This window comes from Nicotiana tomentosiformis, chromosome 6 (assembly GCF_000390325.3).
Source record: "Nicotiana tomentosiformis chromosome 6, ASM39032v3, whole genome shotgun sequence".
In the NCBI taxonomy this organism is placed as follows: domain Eukaryota; kingdom Viridiplantae; phylum Streptophyta; class Magnoliopsida; order Solanales; family Solanaceae; genus Nicotiana; species Nicotiana tomentosiformis.
This window is the reverse complement of record NC_090817.1, coordinates 141,278,476-141,296,193: the sequence shown is the minus strand read 5'-3', so window position 1 is coordinate 141,296,193 and position 17,718 is coordinate 141,278,476. Positions and strand designations below refer to the sequence as shown.

General features: G+C 36.7%; 2 protein-coding genes across 5 annotated transcripts; both read left to right on the top strand.

The window, feature by feature from the left end:
* Positions 1–4,241: 4,241 nt before the first annotated feature.
* On the top strand, positions 4,242–8,005 carry LOC104101347 (probable inactive receptor kinase At5g58300). The gene is made up of 3 exons (XM_009608783.3): positions 4,242–4,379; positions 5,329–6,659; positions 7,267–8,005. Exons 1-3 carry the CDS (start codon positions 4,255–4,257, stop codon positions 7,863–7,865), a joined length of 2,055 nt encoding a protein of 684 aa, XP_009607078.2. The 5' UTR covers positions 4,242–4,254; the 3' UTR covers positions 7,866–8,005.
* A 4,125-nt stretch (positions 8,006–12,130) lies between these two features.
* LOC104101349 (ubiquitin-conjugating enzyme E2-17 kDa-like) lies at positions 12,131–16,516 on the top strand. 4 transcript variants are annotated; one of them, XM_009608785.4, is made up of 5 exons: positions 12,131–12,256; positions 12,442–12,542; positions 13,925–14,052; positions 15,236–15,340; positions 15,875–16,516. In XM_009608785.4, exons 2-5 carry the CDS (start codon positions 12,473–12,475, stop codon positions 16,016–16,018), a joined length of 447 nt encoding a protein of 148 aa, XP_009607080.1. In that variant the 5' UTR covers positions 12,131–12,256; positions 12,442–12,472; the 3' UTR covers positions 16,019–16,516. The 4 variants fall into 4 exon arrangements, with proteins under 4 accessions (XP_009607080.1, XP_009607083.1, XP_009607081.1 ...); XM_009608788.4 differs by having other exon boundaries at positions 12,136–12,252; positions 12,457–12,542; XM_009608786.4 differs by having other exon boundaries at positions 12,139–12,256; positions 12,457–12,542.
* The last annotated feature ends 1,202 nt before the right edge of the window (positions 16,517–17,718 follow it).

Genomic DNA, 17,718 nt, shown 5'->3' with positions numbered 1-17,718 from the left:
ACCGTTGACTGCACAGTAGACTTCCAACTAACTGGTGCATTTGCAATAGTGAAAACATAACCAGTAGTTGATCTACGCTTGTCCAAATCACCCGCATAATCCGAGTCACAATATCCAACCAGATACTGACTATCTTCCTGCTAAAAAAACAATCCAACATCTACAGTATTACAAATATACCGTAGAATCCATTTCACAGCTTGCCAATGCTCCTTTCCTGGATCATGCATATACCTGCTTACAACTCCGATAGCATGTGAAACATCAGGTCTTGTGCAAACCATTGCATACATCAAGCTACCAACGGTATTCGCATATGGCACTCTTGACATATACTCTTGTTCGGCTTCATTCTTCGGCGACATAGCAGCACTAAGCTTAAAGTGAGGAGCAAGAGGAGTGCTAACCAACTTCGTGTTCTCATTCATGCCAAATCGATCTATTACTTTCTTCAAGTATTCTTTCTGAGATAGATAGAGTTTCTTTGAATGTCTATCTCTTTTTATCTCCATGCCAAGAATTTTCTTCGCCTCACCTAAATCCTTCATCTCAAACTCCTTTCTTAGTTGAATCTTCAATTTCTCAATTTCCTCTTGACTTTTGGAAGCTATTAACATATCATCAACGTATAGGAGAAGATATATGAAGGATCCATCTTCAAGCTTGCGCAAATACACACAATGATCGTATTTGCTTCTTTTGTACTTCTGCCGCAACATAAACTTATCAAATCGTTTGTACCATTGTCTAGAAGATTGTTTCAATACGTGCAACGATTTTTCAAGTTTGCACACTATATTTTCCTTTTCAGCAACTTTGAATCCTTCTGGCTGAGTCATATAGATTTCTTCTTCCAAGTCTCCATGTAAAAATGCAGTTTTTACATCTAACTGAACTAGTTCCAAATTCAACTGTGCTACCAAAGCCAACAAAACTCTAATGGAGGAGTGTTTAACGACTGGAAAAAATACCTCATTGTAATCAATTCCCTCCTTTTGAGCGTACCCTTTGGCTACCAATCTTGCTTTGTAGCGAACATCTTCTTGGTTAGGAAATCCTTCTTTCTTTGCAAATACTCATTTGCACCCAATTGCTTTCTTGCCCTTCGGGAAATTGGCCAATTTCCATGTGCAATTCTGATGAAGGGACTGCATTTCTTCATTCATGGCAATCCTCCACTTATCTTCTTCTTAACTTTGGACTGCGTCTTTATAAGTGGTAGGAACATCATCAGCTACAATTGAGGCTGCACAAGCCACCGTCTCTATGAGACGAACAGGTTTCTTTATTATTCTTTTTGGCTTGCTGGTTGCTATTGATTCAAGTTGTTGTTGGGGTTCCTGAGTTGGAATCTCCCCTTCTACTGACTCTTCTTCCAGGGGAAAATCTTCTATTGTTTCCTCGTTTTCTCCCTGTGTTGGGAAAATTAATTTTCCCTCAAACTCCACCTACTTTGAAGCACCATCAGTTTGTTTAACATCTTCAAATGTTACCTTATCTATTATGGCAGATTCATCAAAGGTAACATCTCTGCTGAATATAACTTTTCTTGTCTCTGGACACCATAATCGGTATCCTTTGACTCCAGAAGTAATCCCCATAAATATAACTTTCTTTGCCCTCGGATCCAATTTTGACTCTTTCACTGAGCCAAACACATGTAAAAAATTATAATCTTCAGCAGGTTTTCCATACCATTTTTCAAATGGTGTCTTGCCTCCAATAGCGACAGATGGTAGACAATTAATGAGGTAGCATGCATATGTTATTGCCTCAGCCCAAAATTCTTTGCCCAAGCCAGCATTGGACAACATACACCGAACCTTCTCCAGCAAGGTCTGGTTCATGCGTTCTGCCACTCCATTCTGTTGTGGTGTATTTCTGATGGTGAAATGTCTCAAAATGCCATCATTTTCACAAATCTTATTGTAAAGATCATTTTTGTATTCTCCACCGTTATCTATGCGAAGACACTTTATCTTTCTGCCTGTTTGAGTCTCTATCATCGCCTTCCATTTGAGAAAAATTCTCAGCACCTCATCTTTGGTTTTCATAGTATACACCCACACTCTCCGGGAAAAGTCATCAATAAAGGTTACAAAATAGTGTTTCCCACCTAATGAAGGTATTTTGGAAGCACCCCAAACATCAGAGTGAACATAATCCAAAATACCTTTAGTATTATGGATTGCTGTTCCAAATTTAACCCTTGTCTGTTTCCCCTTGACACAATGCTCACAAAACTTCAAATTGCAAGTCTTTACTCCTTTTAAGAATCCTTGATCTGATAAAATCTTTAAGGATTTTCCTCCGGCATGTCCCAAGCGCATGTGCCATAGCTTGGTTGCTTCTGCCTCCTTGTCATCACTGGATGTCACTGTTGCTGTCCCAATAACTGTACTATCGCTATAGTGGTACATGTTATTATTTCGCCGGATTCCCTTCATTACCACTAGTGCACCAGAGCATATTCTCATTACTCCATTTTCTGCAATGACTTTGAGCCCCTTTGACTCTAGGGCTCCTACAGAAATGAGATTTTTCTTCAATTCCGGTACGTATCGAACATCTGTTAATGTTCTGATCAATCCATCATGGTTCCTTAGTCGGATTGAACCAATACCATATGCGGTAAGAGGATTGTTATTTGCGGTGTGAATAACTCTACATTCTCCTTCTTGAAAATCAACGAACCAGTCCTTGTTGGGACACATATGATAGCTACAAGTTGAATCCATCAGCCATATGTCAGATGGTTTGAATGGCTCAGTTGTAACTAGCGAGAAATCAGAGTCGTCACAATCAACTACATTTGAATCCATGACAGCCTTTCCATTATTAGGTTTGGCCTTGTTTTTCAACTTTGGACAGTCTTTCTTCCAATGACCCTTTTCTCGGCAAAAGGCACATTCATCTTTGTTAGGTCTGGATCTTGACTTGGATCTTCCTTTCTTCGTTCTCATATGATTTTGAGAACGACCTCTCACGACCAGTGCTTCTCCTTCTCCACTCTTTTGTTTTTCTCTCTTTCTTTGTTCATAGTTGTACAAGGCAGAACAAACTTCTTTGAGAGATACTTCATCATTCCCATGAATTAGAGTAGTTTCGAGGTGCTCGTACTCATCGGGAAGTGAACTTAATAACATTAAGGCCATATCTCCATCACTAAAAGTCACGTCCATATTCTGCAAATCTGTCGCCAACTTATTAAAGCTGGTGATATGATCATTCATTGTAGTACAATGAACATATGTGAAGCGTAACAGTCTTTTTTTCATGGAAAGTTTATTTTGACTGTTTTTCTTCAAGAATTTATCCTCCAACGCATTCCACAATTTACTTGCAGAAGTTTCTTTTGTGTATGGATACTTTTGTTCTCTTGCGAGGTAAGATCGAATGGTACCACAAGCAACGCGATTGATAATCTTCCAATCTCCTTCTCCGATATTGTCTGGTTTATTTTCTTCTATGGCAATATCTAGCCCTTGTTGAAAAAGTACATCAAGAACCTCAGCTTGCCACATCCCGAAATGTCCTGACCCGTCAAGAATTTCAACTGCAAATTTCGCATTTGACATAATTCTTGTCATAAGCGAAGATGCCAACGACGTATTACTGACACCCGATGTGGACTCTTCATTTTTATTATTTCCTATTTTGCTACAGATACTATTTATTTGCTGACAGTACAGAACACCAAAGTAATTCTTTTCTGATGTGGAAGTTCAGACTATGCTGCAACCACAGAGCATACTAAGATGGAACCTTGGCTCTGATACCAATTGTTGCGGAAGCCGAATATATAGAGAGTGATTAAATCACAACTACTATATCTAAAGGTAGCTAATAAATAGTAAATGAGACAATAATAAAATGAACACCAGAAATTAACGAGGTTCGGCAAAAATTGATTTTTGCCTAGTCCTCGGACACAATCAACTCAAATTTATTTCACTCCAAAAATACAAGTGAAATACTACAAGAGAGAAAGAAGATTCAAATGACTTAGGAGATAAGAAGGCAAGTGAGAGATGTTTACAAATGAACAAAACCCTTGCTATTTATAGAAGAGAAATAGCCTTAATAATGTCATGCATGACATCATATTAAGTGTGAACATGCAATGTAAATGCATGAAAAATGTATATACCAATTTCTTCTTAAAAGGAGGCTTCAAATGTTCACACTAGTTCACATTAATCTTGTCAAAATTCAACACTCACAAGCACAGTTACCGTGTGACTCTACCCACCAATGCCTACACATATGCGAAGAAATCACCTAATGTTTTCTTGCCTCAATTGGGATTTGAACCTCAGACCTTATAGTTCTCCTCCCACTTTATTGACCACTACCACACACTTTGGGTGCCTGTTTTGGTAGGTATTTTCTATTTATGATGTAGCTATTCTTATCAACTGTTACAAGCTCCAATCTTGGTTAGGAATATTACGAGGGTGAAAAACTTGTGATTAAAGGGGTTAGTCTAATCCCAGCTTGACTTAAGGGGTGGTGGCTCTCCTTCCCTTTGATTATTAGATATTTTCAAAAATTAGAATACTTAAGTGCTAGCTATTTTTATATCTTAGCTCTTGCTCTTCTACTTCAAGATTCTCTTTGTTCATGAAGTTGAAAATTGAATCATTGTGAACCAAAGATTTTTCTGAGAATGCTGTCTTCTTCTACTAGGGAGTATATACCTTTCTAATCAAATTAATACTGCTGTATTGAGCTGTTTAACGATTGTACCTGGTTCAATGTGTCACAAAATCTTTTTCTCTTTTGGTGTAATCATTCATCCATGTGTGAGATTAAATAGCTTTTGAAGTTACTGTATGTTGTTAGTATGGTGGATAAGATTTGTGACAAAGTCGCAGAGCTTTCAGCTTAGTATGTTGTAATCTGACCTGCTGTTTTCTTTCTTTATTTTTTTTTTCTTTTTTCTGTGAGAACATGATTAGTTTTACTGGTCCGCTTCTGCATCTGATGAAAAATTTGTTGAACATGGATCAATTACTATTTGGCATTCATAAGGAATTATCCAAGTCAAGGTCATTACTAAGTGCTTTTGGAACGTATGTGCAAAAAGAAACATTAGTTGAACATAGATTTATTGTTATTTGGCATCCATAAAAACTCATCCAGTTTTGGTTCATGAAAACTCGATTCGGAAGTGCATCTCCAAACATCTTTATTGAGGATACTCTAATAACTGTGAAAGTGTTAGATGTTTGCTAGGTGAATATGTGTTTTTTATCCTCCCTCTTTTTCCTTTGATATTTGTGTGGGCTGTGGCTCTCAAGTTGTTTGTCTACTGTATTATCCCAGGAAAACCACAGCACTGACGTTTTGTGGCTTTCAGTCATTTGAAGGTTTCCTCATGAGAATCTGCTACGCCCATCAACTGCTACATTCTCTTTTTATTGTAGCAACTCTTCTTCCTCTGAGTCTTGGTGATATAAACTCGGAGAAACAAGCCCTTCTTGACTTTGCTGCGGCACTCCCGCATGGCTGGAAGATCAACTGGAACCCTGCCACCCCAATCTGCTCATCTTGGGTAGGCATTACTTGTAGTACAGATGGGGCCCATGTGGTGGCTGTACGACTTCCTGGAGTTGGACTCATTGGTCCACTTCCAGAAAATACTCTTGGGAAGATCGATGCCATAAGGATTCTCAGCCTTCGATCCAATCGTCTCAGCGGAAACCTTCCTTCTGATATCGCTTCACTTCCTTCTCTCCAATACCTATTCTTACAGCACAATAACTTATCTGGAACTATTCCTGCTTCTTTTTCAAATAAACTGAATGTTTTGGACCTATCTCATAATTCCTTCGTTGGTAAGATTCCTGTAACAATTCAAAAATTGACTCAGCTAACTGGTTTAAGCCTCCAGAATAACTTGCTTTCTGGACCCATACCCAATATCACCCTTCCAAGGCTAAGACATTTAGATTTAAGCCACAACAATTTTAATGGTTCCATTCCATTATCCCTCCAAAAGTTCCCAAGTTCTTCATTTGGGGGGAACTCACTTTTGTGTGGACTACCCTTAAATCCGTGTTCCCCTGTTCTACCACAATCCCCTTCCCCACCTGCACCTTCACCAAACATTCCAGGAGAAAAAAGCTCAAAGAAGAAGCTTAAATTATGGGCTATTATTGCTATTGCCGCTGGAGGGGCTGTGCTGGTCTTTCTGCTAGTTCTGATCGTGGTTTTGTGCTGCTTGAAAAGGAAAAGGGGTGATGACAGAGGTGTGGTGAAAGGGAAATCTTCAAGTGGAGGAAGGAGTGAAAAGCCGAGGGAAGAGTTTGGTAGTGGGGTGCAAGAACATGAGAAAAATAAGCTGGTTTTCTTTGAAAGCTGCTCTTACAATTTCGATCTCGAGGATCTGTTGAGGGCCTCGGCTGAAGTGCTAGGAAAAGGGAGCTTTGGAACTGCTTATAAAGCTATTTTGGAGGAGTCAACGACAGTGGTGGTTAAAAGATTAAAAGAAGTCATTGTAGGGAAGAAGGACTTTGAACAGCAGATGGAAATTATTGGTAGAGTTAGACAGCATCCAAATGTTGTTCCTTTACGTGCCTATTATTATTCCAAGGATGAGAAGCTAATGGTGTATGGTTATTTCTCAAGGGGCAGCTTGTCAATGCTCTTGCACGGTAAGGCATCTTCTACTCTCATCGTCATTTACTTTCTCTATTTCTGCTGTTTGGTGAGGAGCAACTTCATACGCCCTTTTTCATTGAATGAGTAGAAGTAACTACTCCTTAAACAGCACAAAACTTCACTCAAATAATGCCCTAAAAATTATTCATAACGAATCTAAACAATTTGAGTTTGAACTTTAAAGTTGCTAATTGGTGTGAAAAGGAGCATTCTTTCTTGTAGCTAATTGTGATCTTAGAGAAGAAGAAACACATTTTGTATGTATACGACTGTTTGATCTTTCTACATCTATTATATGAGTACGGAATGTAATCTTGTATTTATCATTTCTATAGCAACATATTGACATTTGCCAGCTTTCTTTTACCTATCACTGCTCCACTGAAGGTGTAGTTTATCACTCGCACTATCTTGCTGCTTTTCTAACTGGAAAGCTGCTAGCGCTGAAAATCTTCATGCGTAATATACCTAATATACGAGAAGTGAACTCATTCCCCATTCGCCAACCTTCATAAACTTATCAGTGACATACTGCTAATGAAACACACACTGCTGATATTTCTAATATCTAATCCATGTCGAACTCTACTGTCATTATAGGCAGCAGGACTTCTGGAAGAACTCCACTGGACTGGGAGTCGAGAGTTAAAATATCTCTTGGAGCGGCAAGGGGGATTGCCCACATCCATTCAGTGGGTGGTCCAAAATTTGCTCATGGAAATATCAAGTCCTCGAACGTCCTACTCAAGCAAGACCTAGAAGCTTGTATCTCAGATTTTGGTTTAGCCCCTATAATGAACTTCCCTGTAGCTCCAACTCGTTATCCAGGATACCGAGCTCCTGAGGTGATAGAAACCCGAAAGCATAGTCATAAATCAGATGTCTACAGCTTCGGCGTCTTACTACTTGAGATGCTTACTGGAAAGCAGCCAATGCAATCACCGGGGCGCGATGACATGGTTGACCTTCCTAGGTGGGTCCAGTCAGTTCTTAAGGAGGAATGGACATCAGAGGTTTTTGACGTCGATTTGATGAGATTTCAAAACATCGAAGAAGAGATGGTACAGATGCTGCAAATTGCTATGGCATGTGTTGCAAAGGTCGCGGACATGCGACCCAACATGGAGGAAGTTGTTAAAATGATTAAAGAGGTCAGACAATCTGACTCTGAAAACAGGCAATCTTCAGAAAGAGAATAGATCTTAGGACTCAAATGTGCAGATCCCTTACATTCCTTGGATTTGTGACTAACAATTTGCAAGTGCTGAGAAATTTGTTCAACTCTATACTCAGTACAAAAAATACATCCTTCTTACTAATTAAAGTGTGAATTTGTTGAGTTGTTTTCCTTAGGCAATATAGTAGACTAAGTAATCTTCCTGTTCTCTCCCCCCCCCCCCCCCCGGGGGGGGTTAGTATGCGCATATTGTGTTCATACTATTTTTCCGTTTTTAGGGTACCGTGCCATTATTGCTGGTTATTGTTATTGTTTTTCCATCTATTTTCTAGCTCTTACGATGCTGGTAATATCTTTCTGGCTCGTCTTCTTGAGCCGGGGGTCTATGGGAAACAAACTCTGAATACACACTATCCTCCCCAGACTACACTTGTGGGATTTACAGGGTTGTTGTTGTATTCAGTATGCACATATCAACAACTAATTGATGGTCATTTTTAACAAGGGTTCACTTGAAAAGAACGAAATTTGTGGAATATGACCAAACAATGCCTAGGCGTTTGAATACTATTTGGTTGAAGTTGATATAAAACAGTGTGTGGAACAAAATATTTTTCAAATATTTCAAATATTGTTTATGTTATCGTCTCACTACATCATTCTTGTGTAACTTCAAATTAGGGCGGATAGTTTCTATTTGTTTTTTTTTTTTTTCTCTCAAATAAATCTCTTTTCTATAATATTATTCACTGTTCAACTTTCACACATAAAACAATACTAACTTTTTCTTAGAGACAACGAAAGTAATCTATCTACATTAAAAGCACGAATGCCCTTAGTGAAATGTCGTTTACCTTTTTTACCTTTTAAAAATACACTTTACATTGGATAAAACTGTAAAATCAAAATCCTAATATTTAGGAGTTCTAAATCAAAAAAAGTTAGTGCTTGATATCTTCTCCTAATAAGGATATAAAATATTAAGACACTAAAAGAATACAAAAAAGTAGGAGAAAAGTTTCTTTTCCAATAAGGAGACTCCACGATGTATTTTTTTAGAAGCTTGGTTGTTAAATCTATTTGTTTCTATTCTTAAAATTTAATACGGCATTAGGTTTTAAAATAGTAATTATTGTTGGAGAAAACAGGTAGAAGCTTTGTTGTTAAATCTGTTTGTTTCTATTCTTAAAATTTAATACGACATTAGGTTTTAAAATGTAGTAATTATTGTTGGATAATTACATGAATTATTAATTTGTTATAAAAAAATTAATTACCATAATTAATCTACAGAAGTACCTAAATTATTAATTTTTTGGTAAAAAAGAAACTAATATTATTACTAAGAAATTTTATTATATAACTCGATTTTACAAAATAGGAATTAGTTACAAAATTCATCTTGTATAGCTAATAAGATATTCTTATAACATGTCACTAATTCTATCACTGAATATGAATTTTTATTATATAGCTACATAATTGGTCCATCACTATTTTTATTTTTATTTTTTGTAGTTGACATGTCTATAATAAGTACCTAGACGATCATTTTGATAAGAAATTAAAACAAAAAAAGGGATACATAATAGAACACTGATCTTTCAAGATTATTAATGTTTGGCTATAATTATATATTTTTAGTTCATTACTTACCTTACATTTTGGGGATTTAATGCTAAACTATACTATATTTGTGCTTAATTGAGTTTATTTTATATGTAGATACGTTGAAAACGAAATTGAGAGCAAAGTAGAGATTTTATATGTAATTTATACACTACAAGAATGAAGTTGTGATTATTTATTTGGGGGACAAAAGAAATCAAAAGAAAATTGAAAGAAGAAAGGCAAGAAACGAGAAAGAGACAAGAAATTGAAAAGTGAGTTGAACAAATTGAAACAAAACAGAATTTTAAACGAAGCAGCATCAGGCATCGCGAAGGATTTTGCTCGCGGAGGATTCTGCGGCGCACAGTGGAAAGCGAGCTGAAGAGCTTGCGCCGCCAGGGGTATAGCGAGAAGAACCACGCGTTAGAGCTCGCGCCGGCGAGCATGTTCTGTATTTTTAAAGTCTATTTTATCTCCTATTTAGTTTTGGATTTGTTTATTTCGTTTGGGTATTTTTCCTACACATATAAATAGTCATTAAACATCAATTTTGAGAGGGATGAGACCGGGGGATTGGACCTAAGGAGGCAAGAACATACTAGGAGCAAGGCGGGGAATTCTTCTACGAGTTTTTTACTTCCTTCTTCCTATTTTTATTATTGGTTATGAATTCTAGTATTGTAGTTTTGCATACTATTATGAATAGCTAATTTGTTATCTAGAGTTTTGATAAAACCTTTTGTAGGATAAATTCTTGTTATGTTTTTATATAATTGAGTCCTTGGATTTCTCTACTTGTTCAACTACGTGTTTATTGTTGTTGATTGAATGGCCATCAATTGACTGTGCCTATTTAGTATGTATTGCTTGGAAATTGGTATATATTTAGGTAGTTGTTGAACAACATCACTCCTAACGTATGTGAGAAATCAATACGAAGGGTTTAAATGTGGGATTAGGATTAACGAAACCTTGGTGCGATCTTAGTGAGCAGTAAACTAGTGCCAACTAGCATAGTTCGGAAGAATATGTCTAGTAAATTGTGGTAGTTGCTTGGAAGAGAATTATGATACCCGAAGTACTCACGATCGGTAGAAAATACTTAGGCAAAATTATAGAAGGTATAGCGGGAAGGATTCCGACAATTGGGGAAATCATAACTCTAGACCTCCTTAGTCTTGTCTCAAATTTCATCCTTGTTAGTTGATAATTTTATTACTTTATAATAGTTGTTAGTTAATTAGTTAGAAATAAATATTATAATCTCTATAATTAGAAAATTGTTTGGACTTGTGTTTCTTAGCAATATTGAACAGTTGTACCTAAACCTTAATTCTTTGTCGGATTCGACTCCGGACTTGTAAATCAGATTATATTTGCAACGACTGCTTAGTCCTTTTTATAAGGCATAGTTGGGCGTAATCAATTATCTTGGTTGTTTTCATGCTTAGCCATGTCATTCGCTACTTTTGACTAAATAGGATCAATATTCGTTTTCAAGAGCTTATATTTTTAAAAAAAATTATTTTCAAAATTTTATATATTTTTTTAATTTTATACACATCTATATTAAAAGCACGAATATTCTTAACGAAATATCATTCGTCTTTTTTTACTCTTTTGTTAATGTACTCTATAATAGATAAAAAAGTAATTACAAATAAGTTATTTTTTCGAAACAAATAGAGCCATACGATAAAACAAATTACGAAGTAGGAAACACCTTCTTTAATTAGTATATCATTAATAATCATACAAATAGTGTAAAGCCAAAATTTTCGTAGGTTAAAAAGGAAAACGAATAAGACAATAAGAGACCCAAAATAATATCATTAGTTAATATCTTATTCCCTCCGGTCACTTTTACTTGGTACGTTTTGACTTTTCACGTCCCTTAAAAAATAATAAATAAAGTGTATAATTTACCATGTTACCCATAATAATTGATACATATTTTATTGAATTTGAGAAAATGATTTGAAATGGTAATAAATATTGTGGGTAAAACAAGAAAAAATTTATTGTCTTCTCTTGATATGCGTAAAGTGCCAAGTAAAAGTGAACATCTATTTTTAGTATACATGCCAAGTAAAAGTGACCAGAGGGAGTATTAAATAGGTCATATTTTCTGTAATTAAAAAGGAAAGTAACTATTTTGAGTAAACTTTCTAACTCTTAGATTGTTTTGGTAGTAATAAAAGTTCAAGATTTTTGTAGTGATAAAACTTCTTGTGGTTTTCAAGTTCGTAATCACAAGTCAAGTTAAATAATGTTCTTGTAGTTTTTTATAACTATTATATTCTATTATCACTTTTTTTTTTGTTTATTGAATTAGCTATATATGATCAATAAAATTATTATTTTTAAGAACTCATAATTTTTTCTTTAACTTTTATTTTATAACTCAAACGTAATTTGTTAATATAGTATTAATATAATTTTTTTTTAAAAAATATTTATTAAGACAGAATAGTCGCGCGTATCTTAATATTTAATATTAGTATAGAAAATATCTTAAAAGTCATACCAAAATATTTACAAAGTTGGAAACTGAGCAAAACATAAAGATGAGCAGCCGTCGGTTGTGGTATGTTGACATTATGACTCCAGAAGAGGATTCTAGAACCTGCACCTGGACCCCACTCTTAAATATGAGTACAAATAGCATTTTTATACGTTGCGTAGGAATAGTAATATATTTATTGTTTTCCCCTTCGTCCAAACTATTGGCTCAAATACCTAATCCAAGCTCTGCAAATCTCCGTTTACACCTAATTCAATCAATCGCCTCACATCGTGTAGGTACTTTTTCTAACCCTAAATCTTCATGCTTCAGTAATTTCATTTGTCTAACATAGATCTAGTGGGTTATCTCATGAATAATCCATTAGATTTACTTTTAGCTGGGGTTCAATATGATTTCTACTTTAATTGAATTTGGAGATCTATGGTTTATGATGAAAGAATTTGTATTAATATTTGGTTAGGGCTTGGATTTGAAGGTATACGAGCTAATCTATGGCGTCGAAGCGTATATTGAAGGAGCTCAAGGATTTGCAGAAGGATCCTCCGACATCATGCAGCGCTGGTATGTTAGCTCAGCTTTTTCTTCCATTGTTCATTCGGTTTATGCGTTTTCTTAGCTTATGTGCTAGTTTTTTTTAGCTAAAGGACTTGATACTGTAAGTCCCTGTGATTGAATTTCTCCTGCTTTTGTGAGGCTAATGCTGCAAAGTATAGAACTTGTAGCAGAAGAACAACTGTTAGTAATTTGCTGTAGCTATTTGCTGTTTCTCTATTTGATTTAAATGTTTGTTTTCCATAACATTGGTGGCATTAGCCCCGAACTCCAAAGTGGTCGAGGAGTTGGAGTAATGATCTCGGGAACCAAGGTTCAAAGCATAGTAGAGGCGAATTAGGTGAATTTTTTCTGGTCTTGGATTCCTCGTTTAGGTTCATCGTACGTTTATTGTGGGCTTAGCCATTAAACTATGCCTGAAAGGTGATCTCTCTTCCTTATTGAAAAAGATCATATACCTAAGCCTTGGTGAGAGAGCCATCTCCTACATGTGTTGGTAGGTGCGCGTGAGCTGGCTTCGGTACCACTTTCTTTTAAAAAAGAATACTAGTGGCGTTATTAATTGATTGATGCATATTTGGTTGTATTCAGTGTTATCAAAGGCGAAAAGTGCAAAAAAGCTCTTGGGTATGTTGGGGCTTTAAGCGCAAAGCGCAAATAAAGCATGGGCTTTAACGAAGAAAGGCGCAAATGGAGAAAAACTATAAATATTTATGTGTAGTCCAAAACTAATATTTATAAGTATGAATACCAAATATATGGACTAAGAAATTGAAGAAAAATTACAATAAAGTGAAATATCAATTGTTTAATGTGGCCTCTTCAGGATTACGCTCATTGGCAAGGAAAATTATGCCTTAGAGCTTTGATGACAACGGTGAAGCGCACACTAAGCGAGGCGAAGCGCTCAATATGTTTTGAGCCTCGCTTCAGGGCTTAAGCACGCCTTTGATAACACTGGTTGTATTACATCTTTATTTTTATTTATGTCACATTTTTCTAAATGATGGTGGTGTCGAGCCAACTTATGCACACCCCAACTAATCCAGCAAGTGGCATGTTACGGGCCTGTGTGTATTGCATCTTTATATTGGATTCCCTTTCTCACTTCTGAGAATTAAAGGTCAAGACATAGCACTGACGATTCCGCGTGATTACTTTTAGATGCGTAAAATGCTTCTGGAGTAAATAAGTTTATAATTATCAATCAGAATTCCTGTGTCGTTCTTCTCTTTTCCTATGTGCTGTCATTTGTCACGCAAGAAATTGTGGTTTCCTTATGATTTAGTATAGGCCTTAAGTTGCTGAGTGCAACTATATGTTTGTTAGTGTGGGTGCTTAATTGCAGGGCTGTTATGTTGACATTAAGTAGCATACTTCGTCTAATACAGGTCCAGTGGCTGAGGATATGTTCCATTGGCAAGCTACGATCATGGGGCCCACGGATAGCCCTTATGCAGGAGGTGTATTTTTGGTTTCAATTCATTTCCCTCCTGATTATCCTTTCAAGCCTCCAAAGGTAAGCCTATGCTCCAGAGTGTCTATATCTCTGTGTGTTCCTTTACATCCACTGTTGGTTTAAACTAGTGAGCATCATTTCGCATGAATTTCTTCAAATATAAATGCATTATGTTGTAGGTACTTAAGATAGTAAATTTTCTTCTTCTAAAAATAAGCTAAAATTTTCATGGATGCACAACCTCAAAATTGGCCGTGTTAGTGTGTAATGATAGCATTGACTGATGTCATTCTTGATTATTTCCTAAACTATTCAAATAAATAATTTATTAATAAGGCCCGTAAAAAATGAAAATACAAAGGTCATTTTACCGCTCGTACCTTGCCTCAGTCCATGCTCTATATTTTCCCATTTTTTATGGTCACATAAAGCCTTCAAAATCATTGCCTACTTCACCTTCTTTGGTACATTAGCATGTTTACAGACCATAGAGATAAGTCCACAGGCCTACCGCCTACATGGCGGACTATACTCAGAGTTCATAGACAACTCCATTTCCCTATGGAAAAATTCAGCAAGTCGTAGATGGTTGTTACTCGCCTCTTCATATCCTTGTGATCATCCCTCCACTACTTGAGATGACATTTGAAGCTTTTTGTTGAGAAGTTTATCTTCCTGCATTACTCGAGGATACATGACAGAAGGAACTCTCACCTCTCTTATGTTCGGGTGCTAGGGTGAGCTGGTTCTTCAGGGCGATGTTCAAGATTATAGCTCAGTAATCACGGGCATTAACAGTTTTTGTCCAGTTTATTTGTACCGCACCTATAAATACGCTGGTTTATTGGAGGGCTGACATTTGTTTGCTGCTAGAGTAAAGTTTACCTTTACGATGGTTCTGTATTTTCTTGGATGTTAAGGATTTCAATTGTTGCAGTACACTGGAATTGTGCACAATATGATTTCTTCCCTGCTTATTCTGAGAATTTGATTAATAGTTATGTGTTGAGTTCTATGGTGATGACGCAAGGTTTATTGGAGGGCTGACAGTTGTTTGCTGCTAGAGTAAAGTTTACCTTTACGATGGTTCTGTATTTTCTTGGATGTTAAGGATTTCAATTGTTGCAGTACACTGGAATTGTGCACAATATGATTTCTTCCCTGCTTATTCTGAGAATTTGATTAATAGTTATGTGTTGAGTTCTATGGTGATGACGCAAGGTTGATCTTCTTATTGTTTCAGGTTGCATTTAGAACTAAGGTTTTCCACCCCAACATCAATAGCAATGGGAGTATATGTTTGGATATTCTTAAAGAGCAGTGGAGTCCAGCTTTGACCATATCTAAGGTTTGGATCTTGATCTTTGGCTATGTCCAATTAAATGTTGTTTTTCTGGTCTTGGATTGCTATATGAAAATTAGTCTAGCCCGTAGACTAAATTTAACAAAATGATGTTGGTGGTTCATGATACTGTTTTGTGGCGAATGGTCCATGTTTTCTGTGTCTTGATTGTTTAGACCTGTTGCGCCTTGATCTCTTCTCTTTTTATAAAGAAAGATTAACTAATTCGAGCCATTGGATTCATGGCTTAGAGTAGGCTAAATAATCCTTCTTGAAGCGGTTACTGGTGTACTATCCTTTGACCAATACCCATGACTAATGGAGTGATCTTATATGTTTTGTTATCTTTGCCTTCGTTCAGTGTCTTGTATTTTCACATTCCTACCAAACTATCCAAAATGTGATGAAAACCCGTTTACATACCAAGTCACCAGCAAACTATCTGGAAAAATGGCGACAAAGAGCTTGGCTGGTTTTCTTTCTTGTTTTTCAGTTGTCTTTGCGATTTGAAGGGCCTTACTGGCCTATTTGTGTTTTCAGGTCCTGTTGTCCATCTGTTCTCTGTTGACAGATCCAAATCCAGACGATCCACTTGTACCAGAAATTGCTCATATGTACAAGACTGACAGGGCCAAGTACGAGGCCACTGCTCGTAGCTGGACACAGAAATATTCTATGGGATGATGGGGAAAGTGTTCTCGGACGTGTCTGAGATACTTTTAATTGCAATGACTTCATTTTGCTTTCTTTCGTAAGTGCAATGTCTTTGTGCTTGGATGAAAGTAAAATGTTGGTAAGGAATTCTGTTTACTTCTATTCTCCATTCATGTCAGGTTGCCAAGAAGACCGAGATCTTTCAATATGTGAATATGTCTATTTGATGAATTTAATGAGGGGAGAACCTAAAATGTAATTTTACTTTTGCTCCTTTCCTAAGTTTTGTCAATTTGACCGACCTTGTATGGTGCTTTTGAGGGGGAAAATTTCAGTGATCAAACCCTAAGTCTCCTCTGTATGAGATCACATTTCAGTGTTCTGTGATGTTGTAAGTCGTGCAAAGCAGATTTTTCGGAAATCAGTGTAGGTAAACGTTTCCCTACTAAAGTGGGAGGTCAGTGTTATCAATCTCTTCTCTGGGATAAGTTCTTTGTATTTGGTCTTAAAATTTGACTTTTTCTTGCATGTGTATTGTGCCGAGATATCAGACTCTTCAAGGCTTTTTTCTTGTTCATGTCGATTTATGACAGCTGCAAGAAGGGGCCTAAGTGCTGATGTTTCAGTAAGCTAATTAATGTGTATGGTTGAACAGATGATTCTCACTTGTTGGTGACTGTCTAATGTGTTGAAGCCAAATGCACTCTGGGGTCTCATTGTCTTAACTCTTGGGAATCGATACTGATGAAATTGTGCTACCTTTCCTTTCCTATCCCTCCATTTCGTGAAGGGTTGTTACATGATAAGCAGTGTGTCGATAAGCCAAAAATATGCAGAATAGCTTTTAGTTTTTTCCATTTTTCAGATTTTTCCTACCTCGGCGAAATGAATTGGAAGAGTATATTGTTCTTTGTGGAAAGATGAGGGTATAGCCATACTAAGTTAAACTTTTGTAGTTCAACTTGTGTGGTCATATTTGTCTGCTTGCCAAAAATATGTGTGAGAATTGAGTCACTATCGAGGAGGGCCAAATGAATATTGGAGCAATTAGGAAGCTCCATATGCTGTAGTTGAGTTGAAATTGGAAGGGGGTATGCTGATTAGTGCTAGAGCGGGTTAAGAAAGAAAACTAAATGTGCAAATGATTGTCGCTTGGTTTACAAGCAAACAAGTCTTCCGCCTGTAGATTCACGTGCCATGCTAATCAGGTCTTTCTTCACTTATCTTGTTCATGTCAGACGTTTTACTGTCTTGGGTTGCCTACTTGCCTTTTCTGGTCCCATGGCATTTGCTTGTAGTATCTCTTGTTCATTTTGGGATCTCTCAGTAAGAGAAGCAAAACATTTGATAATATGCTGACAAATTTTTTCACGTGCCTTGTATTTGTAGTAAGCAAACAATGTGTGGAAACTTCACAGTAGTTCCCTCCTATTTCTCTCATGCTTCCCATGAGAGCCTGCGCGTAACTGGTAAAATTGCTGTCATGTGATCAGAAAGTCACGGGTTCGAACTGTGGAAACAATCTCTTACAGAAATGCAGTGTAAAGCTGCGTACAATAGGCTCTTGTGTTCCGGCTTTTTCTCGTACCCCGCATATAGCGGGAGCTTAGTGCACCGGACTGTCTTTTTCACGGGGACTGAGATCAGATTTCATTATAGTTATACAAAAGGTAGGACCCTAACTCATTAATCATTATAGCTTCTTAAAACCTCAGAGTACGTCGAACTCG